The 20,788-nt window shown below is 41.9% G+C and overlaps 1 protein-coding gene across 1 annotated transcript; it reads right to left on the reverse strand.

Annotated features, from left to right (window-relative positions):
- Positions 1–501: 501 nt before the first annotated feature.
- On the reverse strand, positions 502–20,788 carry stox1 (storkhead box 1). Its single transcript, XM_069144663.1, has 4 exons — positions 20,324–20,788; positions 5,041–5,193; positions 1,641–4,320; positions 502–1,088 (listed from the first exon to the last, which is right to left on the reverse strand). The coding sequence occupies exons 1-4, from the start codon at positions 20,652–20,654 to the stop codon at positions 935–937; spliced, it is 3,318 nt and encodes a 1,105-aa protein (XP_069000764.1). The 5' UTR covers positions 20,655–20,788; the 3' UTR covers positions 502–934.

Here is a 20,788-nt window from a genome sequence, read left to right on the forward strand (position 1 = left end):
AGGTCGACGTTAGTTGCCGGCCGAAGCAGACACTTGAGGTCGGCGCTCACTTTCACCGCAACCTTCGGAAATATGAGGTTATCAGCCCGCTGAACGCAGAGCGACGCTCTGGTTTACGTCACTTGTCATTTAAACTGGGATGACACTTAACTTGCTCACCCTGCTGCCAGCGTGACCTTACCCCAGATCAGCATTAGAAACTGGATGAGTAACACTTAAAAGTCAACACCTACAGATACTGTATGTCAAGTTGTTATTAATAGTCATTGTTTACACAAATACAACTTTGAAAATTAAACTCTGGCAGTTGTTTTAAGTGATGTCCTCCAATAAAAACAAGAATACCAAATAAACAACATGATAAAAGTAGATTTTGGACCAACACTGACGGTAAATCTCAGATTTACTTGCTGAATTAACAGCACTATAACTGCAGGTCTAATGAAGATGGAAAAATAGTATATTGCAGCAAGCAAAATCACAACTAGAAAGACACCTCGGTGGATATACACAGTTTAATTTGTGGTAGCTGCTAAATGAGAGGAGAAAAAAAACAAAAAAACACTTAAGATGTTCTGAACATTTAAACAAATGAGACATGAGGAAAGAAAACTGTACATTTATATTACAAAAGATGCTGTTTATACACCATGAACCATTCAACAGCACATCGACAATGCAGTCTACGGATGCATAAATCATGGCTTTTAAAATTATTTACAAAAAGAAAAAAATATGTACTGTACATACTGTACATCTCTTGTAATAGGCGTCAATATGTAGGAGTAGGCAACAAAGCGCAAACTCTCACATTATTGACCGAATCAGCTGCATATAACTGGAGGTTCGAGCGCGTGTTTTTTTTTTTGGGCCTTTTTACACTGAGCCGCGTGAAGTCAGCACCAGCACAGCTTCAGCAGGGGCCTCGGGCCTGCTATACGTTCATGACAGGGGTCAGTTGCAGCAGCGAGCTCTGCGGTCGAATGGCGCCGCTCTTCGAATGCAGTTTCTCCAAGTTCTGCAAGAAGCCTCTTCTCTTCAGACCTTCGAGAATGACGGTGTTGCTGGAAGCCAGGCTGACCCGGGTCCTGCAGGGGCAGAATACACCATCTGAATAACATGCATTCCACCTTTCCACCTACATACTGGGGTGCACGGCGAGTTCAACGTCACAGAAGAAGTCTTTTCTTCCTCTTTGATTACAACGCGAGCATTTAAGTGCTGGCACAGCAATTACACGTAATTATAAAAAATGACTACCTCTTGTCCAAATACTAGATGCTATAATTGGACACGAGGTGTTTGTTCAGCTTTATTGCCATTTACCTTTCAAAAAAAAAAACACACACACACACACACACAACGTGGGAGAAAGGCCAACCACGGACATATAACCTAGAGGTTAACTAACCTCAGTACAGTGTTTATTTTTCCCAAAGCCCCTCCAGAAACGTAGGGGGATACAGTCTGGTGTGGGCTCACAGCAGGAGAGAAAAGATATGAGCCCGAGGTGTGAAAACTAGTCAAAACACTGACCTAAAGAGGTGGCGCTTCTGAGCCGAGGGAGAAACACTTACACGGCGCGTTGCATGCTTTGATGGGATATCCGGTTGAATATAGACGAAAAGAGAGGCACTCACCGAGGACAATCTATTCCACTGTCTCCTGTGATGCTCTGGTTCTCTCCCATTTCCACTTTTCCCCCAACCTCTGCCCCTCTGGCTCCACTGGGCACGCTCAGAACATCTCTGCGGGTCTGAGGAAGCCCCTTCTCATCGAACTCATCCTGCCGCAGTCCCTCCATCTCAGCCGCCCAGTGGGCCGACTCACCGTCACCTTCATCAGCCGACTTTCGGACGGTCTCGGTGTCTGATTCAATCTCACTCGTCTGGCAGTAGTCGAAGATGCTGCTGTCTGCAACTTCACATGCCTCCAAACAATCTGAATCAATGTTAGCTTCGTGCCGTCTTTCGCCCTGGATGAATTTGCCTCGTCCGGGGCTGGGTTCACTTTGGTCGCCTGGTGATCTAGTCCTCTGATGGTGGTGACGGAGTCTCCGTCTGGTCTCTCCAGGTCTGGCGGGGCTGAGGGAAGCTTCCCTCAGGGGTGTTGGGGGAATTCGATCTTTAAAAGGGCTGTCTGCCGATTCTTGCATTAAGGTGACTTGTGGTTGGTGAAAGTTGGACTTATGATAGTGACTGTGGGGGCCGTGGTACGGCAAATCAGATTCGCGGCTATGATAAACCGGCTGGTGGCCGTGATAGTCCGCTGCACCTGTTCGGTACTCATTTGCGGCATCAATAATCTCATTGTCATTCAGGCACAAGGAGCTGCAGGCATCATCCTCCTGCTCAGCTGCTCTCTGATAGAGCCTGTAGTCGTCTTCTATAAAACCATCGGTGTCCGTAATTAAGGGAATACTGTTGGGCGTCAGTTCCATCCTTTCTCCCTGACTCGTGGTCCTTTGCTCTCGATTATTGATAGTGACGGGTCTGGCCTCCGGTTGGTCGTGGGTGGCTTTAGTTCCAGAGAGCTCATCGGGCCTTTGAGTGTCATCCCTTTGAGGGTTGGAGAGTCTGAGTGAATGCTTCCGCTGTAAAGAGGGCTTGGGCCAAAGTAGATTCGGGTCTAACGAGTGGTTAATGACAGGTTCAAAGGAATGTTTAATGAGAACGGTATTTGGATTGGAGTGTTGCTGGATGTTAAGAAGACCATCAGCTGTAGTTTGACTGTGCTCTGGCACAATGTTGTGCTCTTGTGCATCCTGAAAAGGCCCCTTTTTGCCCTCTCTGTCCCAGCTCTCCTTGCAGTTTCCCTCCCTCTGATGTCGGACCTTGTCATCTATGCGAAGTGTACTGCTCTGCGGGTAGGCTGAGCTGTAGTCCAGTGGCAGCTCTCTGTTGACCTTCATGTCTGGTTGGAGCAGGTGATCAGCAGAAAAGTCCCTCTCGTGGGGACAGTCGTATTTGTCCTCAGACGTAGGGAATTTGACTGCGGTCTCTCCGTCTGCTGCCATCACTTTGGCCCGATGCGGGTCCCACGATTTGGAGCGGTGACTCGTTCGCTCCTTTCTCCCCAGCCCTGAAGCCTTGCCCTCTTTCATCTCTCGTCTTCTGTTTTCTCTAGCGGCGGGAGTGACGGTCTCAGCTTCTTTGATTGGATGAGTCTGGAAAGGGTTTTCAATGCGTTTCTTATACAGAGATTTTCCCTCAACAGCTCCACCTTCTTCCGCTTGATCTGGTTCATCAACAGGGATTTCCACTCTGAGTCGGGTAGGGATTAAATCCTCCCCCTCAGGATATTTGTCCACACATATGGGAGCCTTATTCTTAACCCTCTCCTTCTCCCTTTCCTTTTGCTTCTCTCTGGATGAGTGGGTCCTCCTCTTGCTGCGAGAGGTCTTCTGAGCAGATCTTTTCCCTGGCCCTGCCTTAGACGAGTGATGATGCCTGGGTTTTGAGAACGCTAGGATTTCAGTAGACATTCCCTTGTCTACTCCCTTATCATCTTTGTCCAGCACTCTTTCTACCCCCCTTTCCCTTCTCTCCTCAAGCTTTTTCATTAGGACCGTGTGCCGTGTCAGGTTGTCCACAGTCAGTTCCGGGTTGATGCGTTTGATGATAGCATGCTCCAGGTCGCGGGGTAAGTTGTTCAGGTCGTCCTCGTCTCTTACTGGCCACTCCTTTGGAGGAAACTGGCCTGAAAAGGACGCATACTCCTTCTTTGGCTTCTCCTTTTTGCCTCCATTCCTCCGGAACAAACTGAGACCAAACTTTCTCCCTGGTTTGTTGTCTTTTTCTTTACGGCCAGTAGCGTTAGTGGTGGCTGTCGTTTTGCTGACTTCACTTGCCTGACAATCTACCGCTGTGGAAGTGGACTGATGTTGCACTGTTGGTTTGAGATCCAACGGTCGAGGCCACTTTAAGCTCTTGCCTGTGCATTCACTTATGGACACGGAGACAGAATGCTGGTCCGGGACAGTGGAGGGAGGGACGGTGGCAGTCGCAGTAGTTGAGGCGATATTAGTGGAAATTTGGAGAGGGCTAAAACAGCTGCAAGACTGGCAGTGGGCCACTGGGAGCGTTTGAGTGCTCTCAACACAGATCTCGTTGCTCAGTAGGTAAGTAATGGGAGGAGGCAGGGGAGGGTCATCTGCTGAACCAGATGTCCACAAGTTCTTCTCACGGACCATGTTGTTGGTGATGAAATAGGTCTGAGGTGTGACGATGAAGTAGCCCTCGCCTGTATGGTAAATCTTGCGCTCCTTGATCAGAGTGCCTAGAGCGTTATAGAGGATGTCCTGAGTGGGGATGGTTATCCCTGAGGCACAAAAAGAGTGAAGGTTGTTAAGAACAAAAGAGAAAGAACAGGGAAAAAGCCTAATGACGCCAAATCCCTAAAGCAAATGTTGAAACCTTTCGAAAAGTACACTTCTTCACTTTCTGACAAAGACTTAGTGAGGAGGACTGACACCACTCTCATGTTTGACTATTAAATATGGAGCTTTAGGCGGCTGCTATTTAGCTTAGCTTAGCACAATTACTGAAAACAGGCAATTGGCTTACTTTGCTCTGTCCAGTGAACACAATATATGCTCGCTTGTTTAAATCAAGGAAAAAAAACGAAATGTTATGACAAATTGTAGTTTTACAAAAGATGATGTGCCAGACTATTTAGGTTACTACGTTTAACCAAGAAAATGTCTGACACAACATAAAAGTTTACATATTGAATTTTAGACATTAAATAAATGAGATACATTATTTTATTAATACAGTATTAATTAGAGAGCTTTAGCGCTGCTGGAGGGCAGATTTTTTTATTACTTACAGAATAAGCCGGGGAAGCTGGTTTCCTCTGTTTTCAGGCTTTTTTGCAAAGCTAAGCTAACTGGCTGATGGCTGTTGCTTCATATTTAACAGGCTTGAGAGTGTCATCAACCTTCTTGTCTAACTATCTGCCAGAAAGCAAATAAGCACATTTACCAAAATGTCAAACTATTCCTTTACAAGAAAGCTTATAAAATATTTTATTGATTACCTGGATGGGCTTTGCTCATGTAATTGATAAGTGCTTCCTGGTTGACTGTGATTTGGGAGGAGTTCATATCTGAGATGACGGAGCACAACACCTCAGCCAAGGGGATGAACTGGGACTGGGGAACAGGGGACATCTGCACGGGGGACAGGTCACCTGAAATACAGAAGATGACTGGGTGAAACAGGTGGGTATGCTGCACAAGATATAAACACACCTGGGTCGGAGAGGTCTCTCTCTGACTCGTGCTGCCAGTGAAAACAACTCAAAGTACTGAAGTTGACATTCCTATCCTAACCACCCTCTAAATCATGACCGAGGTGGTCTATTTATGCGAGTTATATGAACCATGCCTGACTGCTTTTGAAATTCCATCAGTACTGGGGCAGACCACAGAATTCCATTACTTCCACAGAAATGACCACACGTCTGCCTGCTGGGCAGATCAGATATCCTGCCCGTCATATCATAATGCCCTGCACGTTTAAGAGCTGCCCTTAGACAAACATGTCACTGAAACAGAGAGTTTTAGAAAAAAAGACAGACACAGTCCTTGGAAACATTTGTCCCTGTAAAAATAATATGGAACTCCTTCTGTGTATGTATGGCCCATATCAAAGTCCCACCGCTCTGCATGGCTCCGCCAACTGATCGTCTTCCTCCAACATCCAAACAATGTGTGGGAGCCCATTAGACAGAAGCCACTAAGCTTTCAAATCATAAAATTAAGCTGCTTTTTCAGCTAACCAGTATTAAAAACACGAGTTTCACAGACGGAGAAACGTAATTGAAGCAACATGCTGCAGTTACATTCCTTCAGGCAAATGGTAAAGAGGGTTAAGATCGTATAGTGGAATAAAGACTCTTCCACACCCCTTTAATAAGATCCGGACAGTGACACAGTAGAAGTATGTTTTATCTTGTTATGTCATGTTTTTTCTTTTTAACTATTATTATCAGAGTTCCCTTTTCCTACAAGGTGAGGCAATGTCTCCGCTTCAACCTCAATTCCTAAAAGGAAACAAGCACAACTTTCAAAAAATATCTCAAAAGAGGGCACCATTGTCACTTTTGGCCATTAGAAAAGTAACATTTTGATATCCCAAAGTTTTTAGTTTACAGGCCTGCCTGATCAGAAAACCATAAGCACAATATTGGAAATGTTTATTTTGAGACATAAGCCTGTAGGTGGTTAGTTTTAGGTATACAGTAGAGTTCAAATGTTTAGATTTAGGCTAAGGTTAGTGATAGTTGAAGTTAGTCTTAGTTGTGATGTGGGTATGGTTAGGATGAGAATGCGGGTTTTGTTGCAGTGTGTAACTACAGTGAGATCTAGGAGTGAATTAGGAACGCCTGAGTGATAGTATAAAAGAGAAACTGAGAAATATGTCCTTAGCTCCTGCAGCCTTCATGAAACTTTTTTGACAAATTCTCCACACATACATATTTATCATGTAAAGATTGCAAAAAGTGATATCTAGTAATGAGGAGTGAGCTCAATAAAAGCACCAAAACAAACCTGACTTTACTGCTGATAAATGATTAGCATCTGGGCTGGTTTACCACAAACTCTCTTTCTATGAACGACAGACACGAGGCCACGGACATAACCTTACCCACAGGGCTGGAAAATTGGCTTTAGTTAATCAGCTACGCCACATTCATGAAAAGTGCACGAGGGAAAAAGGGGGAACAAGAGATAAAACCACAAAATGCAACTTCAGGCCATACTTGAGTGTAAAATTGTCACATACACACACATAATGAAATTCAGCTAAAGTTAGAACTTGAACTTGTTTTTGTTATTGACAGAGATATTTCCCCCCCCCCATGTGATTCATACACTTTGGGTAAAGGTGTGTGAATTTAGACCTAAGCTTAAACATGTGGCGTGTGTGACTGTGGGTGATTCAACCTTCAGCCCCAGGGCACTCAGCCAAAACACTGCCAAGCTCACACTTGACGTAAACTAAACATTTACTAGCCTCACACTTGAACCACTTATGTCCAAGGCAGGGAAAATAAACAACTAATCAAATATCTGCCACAGTGAAGCATGACGCAACACACATGTAGACACACCTACTGACAGATCCAGACAAGATACCCGTGTTTGATAAGAAATGTGTAATTAGTCAAAATCACTTTTTGTGCTTTTGCACATGTTCAACGAACACTAATGTCGAATTTGACTTTCAAAAAGTAGCCCAACCAGATTGTAAAGCCACCTAATTGTCATGAAAGTAGGCGCTGAAACTCAACAAAACAGAAGCAAAAAAAAAAAAGTTATAATTGGCGTTGCACTGGAGAACTTTCTTGGCAGTTTGATGCTGAACTTGAAACATTTCTTCAAGACTGCCAAGCAAACAGCTGTTAATGCTAACAGTGTTTATCTAACGATAGTTTATGAGGAGTAACCAGTTGTATCACGTTACTGACAGTTTTAACACTTTAAGTTAGCTGTTTGTTGACACGTGGTTCATATACAGTAATTTACAGTAGCTGTATGAGAACAGCTCAATTATCTCAGCATCTAGCTATCTACCAAACTGAAGCAATTTTATGTTGCAAACAAACCGGGTGGATCGTTCGGTCAATTCAAATCAGATTTTTAATGTATCTATTGGCAACCAACGTCAGGGCAAAATACATCAAATTCGACCAGAGCCAGACTGAGGTCCGGCCACTACAGTGACTTACTAGCGCCTCTCTACAAACACAAAGTTATTATAAGATGGGACTTAAATCTTACATATTTCACCTTTAACAAGTCTTTCATATCAGAGTTAAGATCAAATAATGATTTAAATAAGGAAAACTCGTTGAGTCTATTTGTAATAAAATAAAATAATATTTAATGTCTAAGGTCATCTTAAACAAAGCTTACAGAACTCAGAGCTCTGTCAGTTACAATAAAATAATTAAAGGAGAAGATGGGGCAAATTTATTGGAATAAACCCAGACTCTTCATAGGTTAAAATGTGGAAACTGCCCAAATAGACCACAAAGTAGCCCAAAAACTGCCCAAAACAATTGTTCCCCACTGGATAAAACGTATAGTCTTAATGCACTCAGTCTGACAAGACTCACCAGATGCTTTTTCCACACTGAAATGTATCAATCACACTACACAATACAGATGATTCTGTGTTTTAGTAAAAGGTTTTTGTAATATGCCAAGCAAAGTCAGCAAAATCAATTATCAGCAGACTGAGCTCATTTAAGGCTCATATGGTTCACAGACAGGTGTCTTTCTTTATAAAACTGATCCTGTGGGATTGTAAAAGAAAAAAACAACAACATCTGTCTTCCCCTCGCCGAGAAAAGACGTTAAGCTGACTAAACCTCAGAGTGGATATCTCAATAGAAGTCTCCCTGGGTAGTGAATTAGGGCTGCTGACAAAACTCCTCATTCTTGTTAACTTCCCATAGGAATGCCCGGCAGTCCGTCCACATAGCAACCACTTATATCCGCTGTCAACAGTCACAAGGTCAGCAAGGATATGATGGGGTCAGAGGAGCGGAAAGCAAACAATCAACGTCTTAATCACAGGGAATCAATAAACCCTCTCTTTGCACAGAGGTCATTTTGGAGGATGGAGTGCTATCCTCTGTGATCCTGTCCCGGTTCAAAGGAGGATATCCTGCCGGACACCAGCTAACATGATCTGTCCTCTTAATCTTCCAGTTGTCCTCGGGTCTTTCGTGACCCAAAATGGTTTTAAAAATAGGTCACGAAAGACCCGAGGATAACAGGAAGGTTTAAGGGAGTTGAAAACACAAACAGGTTCAAGCAACAACATGTTTCCCACATGCCATTTAATGATTCTGGTTTGACTGCAGCACCGACTAACAAAGACAGAAAATGTAGGTGAAAAACGAGACGGAAAATGTAGGTGAGAGACGAGACAAAAAACAAACACCTGTAGCAGTTTATTTGTGGGAAAAGTTGTTGTAATGGAAGGATGGGGTCGACCGAGGATTAGTGTTTATTAAGTCTAACATTAGCAGGCGTGACCGTCAGGGAGGTTCACTGTTGTAACCGTCTTCTCTCCAGGGGGAACGGACCTCTGTGTTCCTGTAATCTAAGACCGGGCCACCGACATTACACCCTTTGTCATACACAGCATGAATACCCGGCTGGGTGCTATGGCAACCGAACCCTGTGCCACAAGGACGAGGGAGGGAGACAGCAGCTCGGGAGTTAAACAAGGGATGAGAGAGAGCAGCAGTTCCATAACCTTTGAAAGGGCCCTCAGAAATGGCTGCAGAAAAAATAACCCTAATGATGTCACCAATGATGTCATCAATGGTATTTCCACACTACAAACTGAGAACAGAAAGCCTAACTTATAAACTGAGAGGACAGAGTTAGAGAGACGTGGGTGCTGAAGCTTATGGTCATCAGAACCGCCTGCCGGACGGTCGAGCAGCTTCGGGAACTCATTCCCTTTAGCTTTCCAATATCTGAAACTGTCAATCCAACATTCACACCCACTTCAAACCTCGACTGTCCTGCTGTGTGGTTAGAAAGAAATGAGCCGGGGTCTCTCTGTCTCACTTACTTAATTTGTTACAGAACCATTTCTGTCACATACTACATGAACAACCGAGTGCACTATGAAAGTGTTCCCGGAGCGGGTGTCTGACTAAATGCTCCGTTATCCTCATATTCAAGCTTTATACTCCGTTCTGAACCCTTTTAATATCTAATGTGGTCAAACAGCACATCCTCAACTAGTTCTATTTGAGTAAATCAAATCATTATTAATAGAGATGCCAATACATCAGGGCGAGTGTTAAATCCATTACTTTTTGTGCTCGACCCAAGAACTAAATATATCTCTGCCTCTGCTGCATAGATTGATTCTTGCATGTCCCAGAAGAACAATACTAAAGTAAAGCAATGACTTGTGACCCACAGTCACAGACAGAAATATGCAGAGCCAAACAGATTAGGCAAAGAATAATTTTTTACTTTCCAGCTTGTTGGTATAGGAACAGGAGCAGATATTTATCTTCTTAATTTTATACATCATACCACGACACCCAAAACTGTTTCGAGACTATCTCATTGATGTAATGCATCCTTAATATGATGATTTGGATTGAAAAAGTTTAAAATGAAAATAAAAAGATAATTGTGTCTTTATATAACAAGTGTAAAATGTTCTTTTTAATACTGTTCACTAAAACATTCAAATAAAGTGACAAAGGTCTCACTCTGTTTTTCTGCCCCATGCAGAGCTAAAAACACACATTTCTTACCATGTCATACATTTTCCATGTGAAAATATACTGCAGCCTGCGGGATAAAATGAAAAATGCCTGAAGCTGACTGTTCACGTTGCTGAGATGATTGACAGAGACCTTCCTCTCCTCTGTCCCCAGTGAGATCTTTTTGGCTGCTGACACTGATCAATGCCACATGTATTCACATGGCTGTGTTGTTAGCAGGCCTCAGAGCCACATGAATCCCATTTCATACGTGATTACATTACCTTCAGTCTCCTGGAAGAAAATACGAACACACAATGCTATACACTACATACTGTAGACCCTCCATAAGCTGCACTAAAGCAAACCATTACAATGTTTTTATCTGAATGTCAAGCTATCTTTAAATTATCTTTACTGAACACAGATAAGGCAGAAACCTCCTGGTTAGATGTGCAGTAATGTGTAGGCAGTGCTAAAAATTGGGAGGACAACTGAAGTGCTGCAGCAACACAAAGACCCAAACTGTTTTTTGACTTTTCAGTAAGTGTTTCAATTCAAAAGTACATGCCAGAGCTCCCTGTTTGTCTTATTCACACTTGAGTGCAAAAACCAAACATCAGCAGCCATAATTAGGCGATACGGGAACAACTAGGCTCTTCTGATCATCACATATAGACAGTCGTCATCTATAAATTTGTATAGACTAGAAACCAAAGCAAAAAGCAACACAACTTGTGACTGAATCCAGTCTTTTGGCATTTCAACTTCACACTATTGCAGTTAAAATATTTAACTGAAATTTTGCACGGACCATCCCTGAATCCAGGGCGTCTCTGGAAACACACTCAGACACACACCATCTTATCTCATCCTGCTATCACCTAATCTTCCAGGCTCCAGTAAGCAAACAGGGTAATCTTCTCCTTCCCTCATTAAGGACACACTGCATGGCATTCAACATGAGCTTGAGTCCCACCCTGTCTCCCCTCGGCTGAGACCTTGTGAAGGACACGCTTCAGTGAATCTGCAGGCTGCACATGCAAGATTTCAATCCAGTCTCTGGTGAGACAATGTCAAACATTCATACAGTCAGATTTACTGTAATTGGAAGAGATGCCAGCTGTAATTTATGTCGTACCTTCCTCCCAGTCCCATGACCACTTGTCTTTGTTTTGGGTATTTTGGACTAGCAGGCCTCCATGACTCTGCCCTCCACTTCCTATGTGTGTGTGTGTGTGTGTGTGTGTGTGTGTGCCCGTCACATTTTTTTAAAGGTGCTTTACGAGTTTGTGTCTTTCACTCACAGATGTGGGCGTTGCAGTTAAATGGCCCAATAAACTCAGTGAAAAGATCCCTTCAGAGAGCAATCACAGCCCAAATGTATCAGCAACAAAACCTTTCTCAGTCCGACAACACCGTCCTTTAATGTCCTTCCTCTGCGAAAGCACTTGGAGAAGTACTGTAAGGCCATCAACATTAGGACAAAATGTGTGCAAAATAGCTATTGTTTGACTATACGTTACATAACCTCCCTATATACTGGGCAAAACGGGTTAAGTGATTGATTCCTAATAATAAAACCAGCATTTTGGCCCAAAGTTAAGGCATCAAGTAAATATTTAATCTGACCTGTTGATGGTTCAGCATTTCAAAGTGCAGGTGTTGTGTCCTCTTTGCAATCGGAGAGTGTGTTTGTTGGTGGATTAACAGTTTAGGTGTATTATCAGGATATGAAAGCTGACTATTGAATGCTAAATCTAAGAGTAAAGAGCTGAGGATCAGATAAGGCAAAAAGTCAAAACACCATGACTAAAGAGGATTTAAGAGCTAAAAGTCGTAGTTGTGAAGAGAAACACAGACTGGGTTTGTGTTGACTCTCGTCACCATAGAAACCTTTACTGTGGCAGTGACCTGCCACTTGCAATACAAAGCCAAAGAAAAAGAAGAAACAGCAGTATGGGTCTCTATAATCCAACTTTAGCCATGAGACTCACTTTGCCAAACCAGCTCTTTGACATTTAATGTATGTTGGCAAGACAGAATAAACAGGCTGCAACTAATCTTCTCGAACTGACATTCACAGAGCTAAAATCATTGATCTACACTCATAGTTGGTCACCACAGATCCTGGCTGCAAATCCTTGCGGTTGCAATGCCATTAAATAATGTTTTTACCATCTGATTCACAGTAAGAACAATTTGAAAAGCGATCCAGCTCATATAAATGGCCTGGCAGTGAACTAATGCACAAAAAACATTATCATGTTTTGGTGAAATAGGAAACACACCTGACCAGGTTTTTAACAGAGAATCAGTTACAAAGTGAAGGGTCACGGGACTGTATGTTATAGCAAAAAAAATCCCGAAGTACTCTGTGTAACATGATGTCAATACATGGTAATGCCAGGAGACGGATGTAAAGCACAACTTTACCTATGCTTTATTTTCCCATATTTACCTTCATACATCATACCTCTTCAGATTTAATGGACCGCAGTTGAATATATCTGGTTCTCATCTGTTTTCATGAACATGAACATTACTTCAGACTCTGCCAGTCCTATTTCTGTACCACAGTACCTTTCCTTCATTCTGGCTTTGAATACTTTATTTTCAAAACATTTCTTGTAGAATCCTTGCATGGAATAAAAACAAGTCCTCTGCCACCTTTCGTGCCGAATGTGTCACAATAACCTGAGTAACTAGTTTGTCTCAGCTTTATTCCAGCCCAGATCTGATGTGTTTAAGCCTCAGACTAACATTTGTCCAGAGAGAATTGCACTTCCATAAAAAAGGGGGACATGCAGAAAGATGACAAAAAAAAAGAAAAAAAGGTTAAAATGATTTTCTCAGAGGCTGACAGATTGCGACTTTTAGTTTCAATATTAATGACAACATTTTATTATTTTTCAGACTGTGGAAAGCTCATGCAGAGCAGAGATGTAATTTTCAAAAACTTTAACTAGAAACCAGCCTAAAACTTCAACGTTCATCTTAGAAGATGTATGAATAACTGGATGAACTGACATTAAATCACTGTAACTGCTTTTTAGTCTGAGGTTAATAAAAAGATTAAAGATTATTAAGATTAACGATCCAGTGCATTGCACATCGGTTTTATTCAAAACATAAAACATTTATAATTACTTTACAAATGCAAAATCATAAAAGAAAGTCATAACTTCTGCTCAACCTCAATAAATTATGTAAGGTAGTAATAAAACTAGGAAGCAAAATGGCAGTCTAATACCTAATATTACATAATATATCAGCATTGAAGGGTGTGGATGGCTGCTCATGTTGGCCCACTGGAAAAAGCAGGAAATTATATCCTGTTCCAAAAGGAAGTCCTAGCAATAACTCCCATCACATCTCCGAAGGATCTTGGTCAAAATCCTAAAGTCATGACTACTGCAAGAGATCAACTCAATATTTTTCTCTATTTGTATTCTCTTCTTTACCTTCCGATCAATACACACTGAGTACCATCTCACCCACAAACTTCTAATATGGTGTCCGTGCTGGACAAGACACCACGTTGCTGCTGTTTGCTGATCCTTTATTAGCAACTGATTCAGTCATTGACTCACTGATGTTCAGATGTTTTGGCTCTGATCCAGCTGTGTGGGGCTGGTTTCACAACTTTGCTGAATCCTATTAGTGTAAAAAAAATAATAAAAAAAATAAAAAGGGTCTTCAGTCTTTTTCATGTGTAACAAAAGGTGTTCAATCTTAGGCCTCATTTGGTTCACTATTTGCTCTCATATTAGTCAACTTTAAACACTTGTACTGTACATTTCTTTGCATTTTATGTCACATTTAAACTGTTTTAGTGAAGAAAAAACTAAACCAAGCTTTGAGATTTCACTTTTGTATATTTTAAACTGAGCTCAGAAAATTCAGGAGACCCAAACTTTCCCATTTTCATCCCACTCCACCGATGTGGCATTTCCCCACTGACATCCCACCACCAAAACACATATAAGCATGATCTGAAAAGGTTTCAAGCAGATCCACAACCATTAATCAAGAACGATAGCAGTCATAGGTTGCAGATGAAAACCATTTCCTCCTGTTGAACTGAGCTCAAGGTGCAGCAGAGTCCTGTGTTTATTATCCCAGTATTTAGAGTAGTGCTCCCGTCCAGTGTCTGCTATATGATTCATCACTTTCTAATGCGCTACGACTGGTCAGCACACAGCTCTGCTCTGATTCCTTAAAGTATCTTTCACTCCTGAAAAAGAATAACACAGCACTTTGTTATCAAAGAGCCAATGTTAGCATACCAGTGCATTTATCAATGCTAAATGAAGTAAAGAAAACATCCTGTCAGGAAACTGAAGAGTAATTGTAATACCAAATTTAATGCAATATAGTCTGATTTCTGTGTCAACCCATTTGTCTGAGCCGACAGTGAATAAAGATAAGTCCCATGAGGGAAACCCAAGCGGCCGCTGACAGGGTGTATAAGCTGAGGGATAAAGAGGAAACTCCTCAACTGTTATTGTTGGCAGCGGTCCACTGAAAGGCTACGGGCGAGCCCAGCGGGTCGATACAGAGGCCGATACGCCTGATTCACACTGCGGGTGAGATTCCTGCTCAATGGTTACGGATGTGGCCAACAAATGATGTGCTGAGAGGCTTGCACGCACACGCACAGCCTCCTACACATGTGGAGGGTCACATCTGAGAGTAAAGGTCAAGGTTTTGTCATATCTGAACCGTATTTTAAAATTTTCTCAAGCACAGGAAATAGAAAAGAAGACATTTAGGGTAAATGTAGACACACAACCTTGGCACGTGCACAGAAAAAGATAATGAGAGATACTTGTATTAGACTGCAGCCTAATTATATTAACAACACAGTTTGAAAAGCAATTTAACACTTCAACAAGCAGCACATAAATCACAAAGGCACTTTTCTTTTTCTTTCCATTACAATTTAATAAATCTCCACTCAACTGTTTATTTATAAATATAAATCACATTAAGTCTCCTTTGATCTACCAAACCAACATTGAAGTCAGACCAGAGAGTCTTCCCTCTGCTGGGCACAAGTCCAATATATGGTATATATGGTTTCCTTTAAACACATTCACCTCTGTTTTTATGAGAACACCACTGCCATAATACAGAGCTTCAAAAAACGCCTTTCTCTAACTGCTAAATGTCATTTTATTAGTGTCAAGGGAGTTGGAGCATCATTATCTTTGACTATTATTCTTTGTGGGCAGCTCAGATGCTATTTGAAACTGATCTCACCCACACATGTGCTTCTCTGAGTGTTTCCCATCATTTTAACAAGAAATAAAATACAGATGGGCCATCCGGGTTCTTCAACAATGTCCTCAGTAAAAGCACACGTATGCAGCTGTGCTGCAGGGGCTCAGGGGAGGACGTGGGAAATTCAACTAACTCAACTGAAAAACACAAAATGTGATTTGATTCAAATCAGAATTTTAAAAAATTGAATTAAAATTTTATGTGATGTTAATCTTCAGTAAGATTCAGTAAAAAGTTAGCAAAGTGCATGCAAATAGTTACATTAGCTAAAAGTAATTGTTTGATGACCCTAAAGAAATGGATTGAAAGTTATAATATCTGGCAACAAGAAAAAAAATTAAGAATTGAAATAATTTTATGAATAAACACCAGAATAGAGAGCTAAAAAAATAATAATCATTACAACATCGAAATAAATAACCAAAAGTAAACAGTTAAAGTTGCAAAACATATCTAATAAACAGTAATAATAGTAACAGTAGGAAGGATGCAAATGTAACTAAAGCAACCAAAATATTGACAATTCAATAGTGTGACAGAACTACTGTGACAACATCCACCTCTATATAATTAATAGAGTTAAATTAGGATTATATTTATAATCCACTCATATTTGCAACATCGCGGGTGGTCTACAAGAAAAAAATATGGACTGCCCAGCGAGTGAAGAACACCTGGATACTGTATTGATGTACGTTGGTTTGTTTGCCTTGTAAAAACCCCTCTGAAGCTAACTGACCTAGGGGTGGCTTGTTAGTAAGAAGGTTGTGACCTTTGACCTGTGCTGCTTAGTTAGGACAGGGTGGGCCATTTAAACCCGGATAGGGCCCGGTGAGGGGGTGTCATGGTTAATAAGCTAACATCTGGAAGAGTTATGGCCATTAGCAGAGCGCTTTGAGACTTTGACAAAATATCCTCATGAAAGGAGACACCCCTTGTGTGAAAATACAACACTTTCAAGTGAAAAGTAAAGAGCAGAAATGGGGCTTGCTGAGCTGTGAGCTCAGGAAATGATCTCAAGAGTAAATTAAGCATTTCAGGAATGTTTCACCACCTCATGGTATGGTGAGTTAAATGAAACATACCATTTAAAAAGGAAACTTGGCCTAAAAAGTGCAGCGCGGCCATGCTCTACTGCCGTAAAAATCACGCTGCGCAAAGTGTACAGTATGTTGTTTTGTGTTGTACACAGCGAAAGTGAGAATACTCTTTCAGGTCTATGTTCAAAGAGGACGCAGGCGGTTTAAAGAGACTGATTGTAGGACAGACACATGACACCTCATTACACCAATGGCTGAATCCATATAAATGTTTCAACACGTGGATCCATACTCATCCCGCTGCAGAGACGATGGTGACACTATAAATAATGCAGAACCAGAACAGTCATTATGAAGCCTCTGGTTTCTTAGGGAGAGGCCGGGCGGTTCTCCAATAGGAATTCAAAACCTTTTGGGGAATTTTGAGGCAAAAGAAAAAAAAACTCCAAAAAACAACCACTGACAAGATGATTTGAGCATTTTCAGACACAATTAAAAGAAATAGTTTGACTTTTGGGGAAATTATTCATTTTCTTGCAATGCGTTAGAGGAGAATGACCATCTGTGCGTTAAACATGCAGACAGAGCTACAAGGAGCCAGCCTGCTTCTGCCAAAGTAAAGAAATATACCTACAAGCACCACTACAAACAAATTTCACTCATTATTATATTTGTTTAATCATGAGACTGGCTATCTGCTCCGAATGTATTTCAACTCATGTTAGACAGTCAAAACAGACGCATGATGGTGTACATTTTTTATGACCAAAATCTCTGTAATAAAGTGAACGAGCACATTTCTTAAAGTGTAGATCTATTTCTTTAAGGCAGTACACCCATTACTGGATGAAAAACATCAAGTTCAAAACTGAGCTATTTGATAGAACTGGATTATTCGTCAATTAACTGGATTAATGTGGCATGTAGACACTGTAGCTTGATCTTTGTTGGTGTTTTTAGTCTTTTTTTCTTTTAGACTGTTTTTTATGAGTAAACAGCAGGAACACTAATATTGTAGTAAAGTTAAATTTAGGAACATTCATTAAAGTAAACCCCTGCCAAAACAACAATTCTCTGACATTTTACTTCTCATATTTTGTGCTTCCTGTCGGTCACAAAAAAATTCCAACAAGGTTATTGTAAACCATAGCTATATCTTATTATTCACAATACAATCAGTACTGTCAGCACAGAGGATGTCAACTCTACTCACACTGGAACTTGGTTTTACTCTGTAAACAACCTCTGCAAGTATACAAACTGGATTAAGAGGTCATTAAAGAAGAAGAATAAGGAACTCTCTGCATTTCAGGAGCTGAAACGGAGAGGTCAACCTCAGTGCCAGTGGGGCCCATTCCCACAACGATAACAACGAAGCCTGTTCATTCTAACTCCTCACCCTGTCTGATTAGCTCGGCCTAGCCTCACCACTATCCCCTTTCTCCATCAACCCTCCCCACCTCCTGCACTACTCCTTTACCACATATCTCCCTTTAGAGGAAGGTGGCTGATGGGCCCGCAGAGCAATCTGTCTCCACTCAGGATATTAGCACTGATTACCAGACAGGATCAATGAGGAATTAATACAAATTAACTAAGTGGTTGTGTCTGGAAGCTTTGTTATCTATCTGTCTCCTCAGTGATGAAACACTGTTAACTAACTTTAACCACATCTGTTTAATTTCAGTTTAACATCTTTAAAGCAGCTCCTGAACTCTCCTTTAAAAAAAAAAAAGTCCTCACGGTATTAAAGTCACGTCTCCTCCTTGCTCTGACCTGGGGAAGGAAATAGGGCTGTTTGAAATTCACTGTAGCCCATAACTCATAACATTTCTGTTTTCTAGCTGACATATTTATATCAGGACAATGTCAAGGCCTTAAGTCCATGCCTGATATCAATCTGGGAGTCTGACTTCCACAGTCCCTCACTAGCCATGAAACAGAGGGACATTAATCCTGGGTAACAGAAAAGCTGCTGTGGTCGGCAGCCAGTCTCTCAGTGATTCACTGCTGACCAGCTCCCAGTGAGGAGGCAGTAAACCAGGCTCCTACAGCCTGCCAGCACTGATTTCCATACAAATTGCTGCGGTGTGAGGCGGAGCATTTGTTAAGGAGGAGAAGGAGGTGACATGTCTACACATAGACGTGTTTGCTTACAAGTTTCTAGTGTGAAGCTCAAACAGGAGGAGTCTGCTGGGATATTGACGCCTGCCTCGCAACCGACCGTGAGCACATGCATGTACACCTTTGTGCTGACGCTGTGCATAATAAGCCCAGCATCACCTTTGGCCCATGTGGTGTTTGTTTGTGGGCCGAGTCGAATATTGGGGCCAGAAACTGTCTCGCAGCAGGATGGCATGTCAGCCACCCCACCCCCCACCTCCGTCACCCCACCTCCTCCCAGGGTCTCCCTCTGTGTGGTCTCTTCCTCCCCTTCACATTCCTCCATTTACTTGTCTTTGCACTCCTCAATCTCGCAGAGCTGACGGACGGATACAAAGTCAGCAGGTAGACTGCGGCAAGGCACACATCCAGACAAGACACACTGCTGGAAACACAAATCATGAAACAGAGGCAACTCAGAGCTAGTGAGTGTGCTACTGGGACACTGTTTATACCTCGTACGTGCGGTAGTCTTTGAACTTTACTAAGGGATAACATTTTGAGAGGAAGCTGATGCTTTATGTGACATTAAAAAAAAAAATCAGTTCCCACACATGTATTCGTGACAAAATACAGTTTTAAAGTAATAAAAAATGGGAACAATGTCTTAAGAATACTGTCATTAGGTCAAAAACTCACACAAGGTTGTCATTTTCTCCAGCAGCCTGTGCTGTCAGACATTTACAGCCCATGAGATCATGCTATAGGAGGCTGCATAAAGGTTTCCATTTCCATTGTTTCTGTGATGCTATAAGCTTCTTCAAAACAGCCAGAGAAGGGACGCTTTAGAAGTAACATGGAGCTTTGTGAGCAAGCGTTGGTAAACATATCACTGGGTCAATGACAAAGGGAGGCTGATCCATGGTCAGGCAGTCCTCTCAAACCCACCAGACATTTAGGAGCATAGAGTCTTAAGAAGCAATCTGAACAAATGCGGCTTTAACTATAATTAATATGGTTTGAAATTGGTATAGCTGGAAACATTTCACAACATTTCACTAAAATTCGGTCCATTTTTAAATTATGTAAATTTTTCGAGCAGGTTTTGCACAATGAAAAATCCTGCCATACATGAAGGTGAGTGAAAAGATACCCCTTTGTCCTTTAACGCCTCTATACCTCATTTGCAAGAAATGAGACTTTTTCATGTTTTTCAAACGAGCTAATGCCATGCTGAAATTACATTGCTATTTATTCCACTTTTACTAAAGGTTTTGGTTGACTCTTAAACTTTTGCCATCTGATTTAACTTAACTTTAAGGTCAGTCCAATGAACGCCTATAAGGAAAAGGAAGAGAGGTGTTTAACTCTGTGTTAGTCAGAGTTTATGGCTCTCACACATCTCTCAGTGTGGTAAACAAATGTTGACTCCACAGTGTCTTACATAGCTGTTTTCGTGTCCTGCGATCACCTCCTCTGATTTGCTTTTCAAACAGAACATTGAAGGCTGCAACATGTTTGTTTCTGGACTTTAGATGCATTTGGAAAGTTGCTACCCCCCCCCCCCCCATCATATGTGTCATAATAATACTTTAGAATAGCATTAGTGACAGTTCATTGAAAAGACTGAGATTACATACCGACAGCTTTGATGATAAATCCCTTTGGTGACCTCAGAGCCCTGCGCATCCACGCTTCCCTCAGCACCTCCAGGTTGTTCGCGTTCCCTTGAATGAAAAGCACCAAGTTTTCCATCCATCCCTTAAAGGACACTTCAGCAATGGCCTTGACGAGCCTCTTATTCCAAAAACTGCGCAAGTTTTGCGCTTTGAAGTCAGCAAATATCTCTTGACCACTTGTGGTATTGCCGTTGAATTTCCCTCCGCTGGCGCGTAAACTCTCCTCGTCCGGGCCGAAGACCACAGCGAGCGAAGCCGCGGAGAGTTGGACAAGCCGCTGCTGGTGAGACATTTCTAACGCCTTTGCCGGCTCCAGATGGGAACGATCATGCTCGAAATGTAAATGCACCTAAAAGTCAGGTCTCCCATCCAAAACCCCGAATATACGCCGAGGTTTGCCACGCATTCCTCCAGTGAGCGTCTGAA

This window comes from Embiotoca jacksoni, unplaced genomic scaffold (genome assembly GCF_022577435.1).
Source record: "Embiotoca jacksoni isolate LCO1_2020_lvr unplaced genomic scaffold, fEmbJac1.0.p SCAF_12, whole genome shotgun sequence".
Classification (NCBI taxonomy): Eukaryota; Metazoa; Chordata; class Actinopteri; family Embiotocidae; genus Embiotoca; species Embiotoca jacksoni.

Excerpts from the sequence above, each read along its gene's own strand:
- stox1 (XM_069144663.1), bottom strand. The coding sequence starts at position 20,654 with ATGTCTCACCAGCAGCGGCTTGTCCAACTCTCCGCGGCTTCGCTCGCT. Across the intron at positions 5,194-20,323 it reads ATTTATCATCAAAGCTGTCG|GTGACCTGTCCCCCGTGCAG; the intron begins GTATGTAATCTC and ends TCTGTATTTCAG. Across the intron at positions 4,321-5,040 it reads CATGAGCAAAGCCCATCCAG|GGATAACCATCCCCACTCAG; the intron begins GTAATCAATAAA and ends TTTGTGCCTCAG.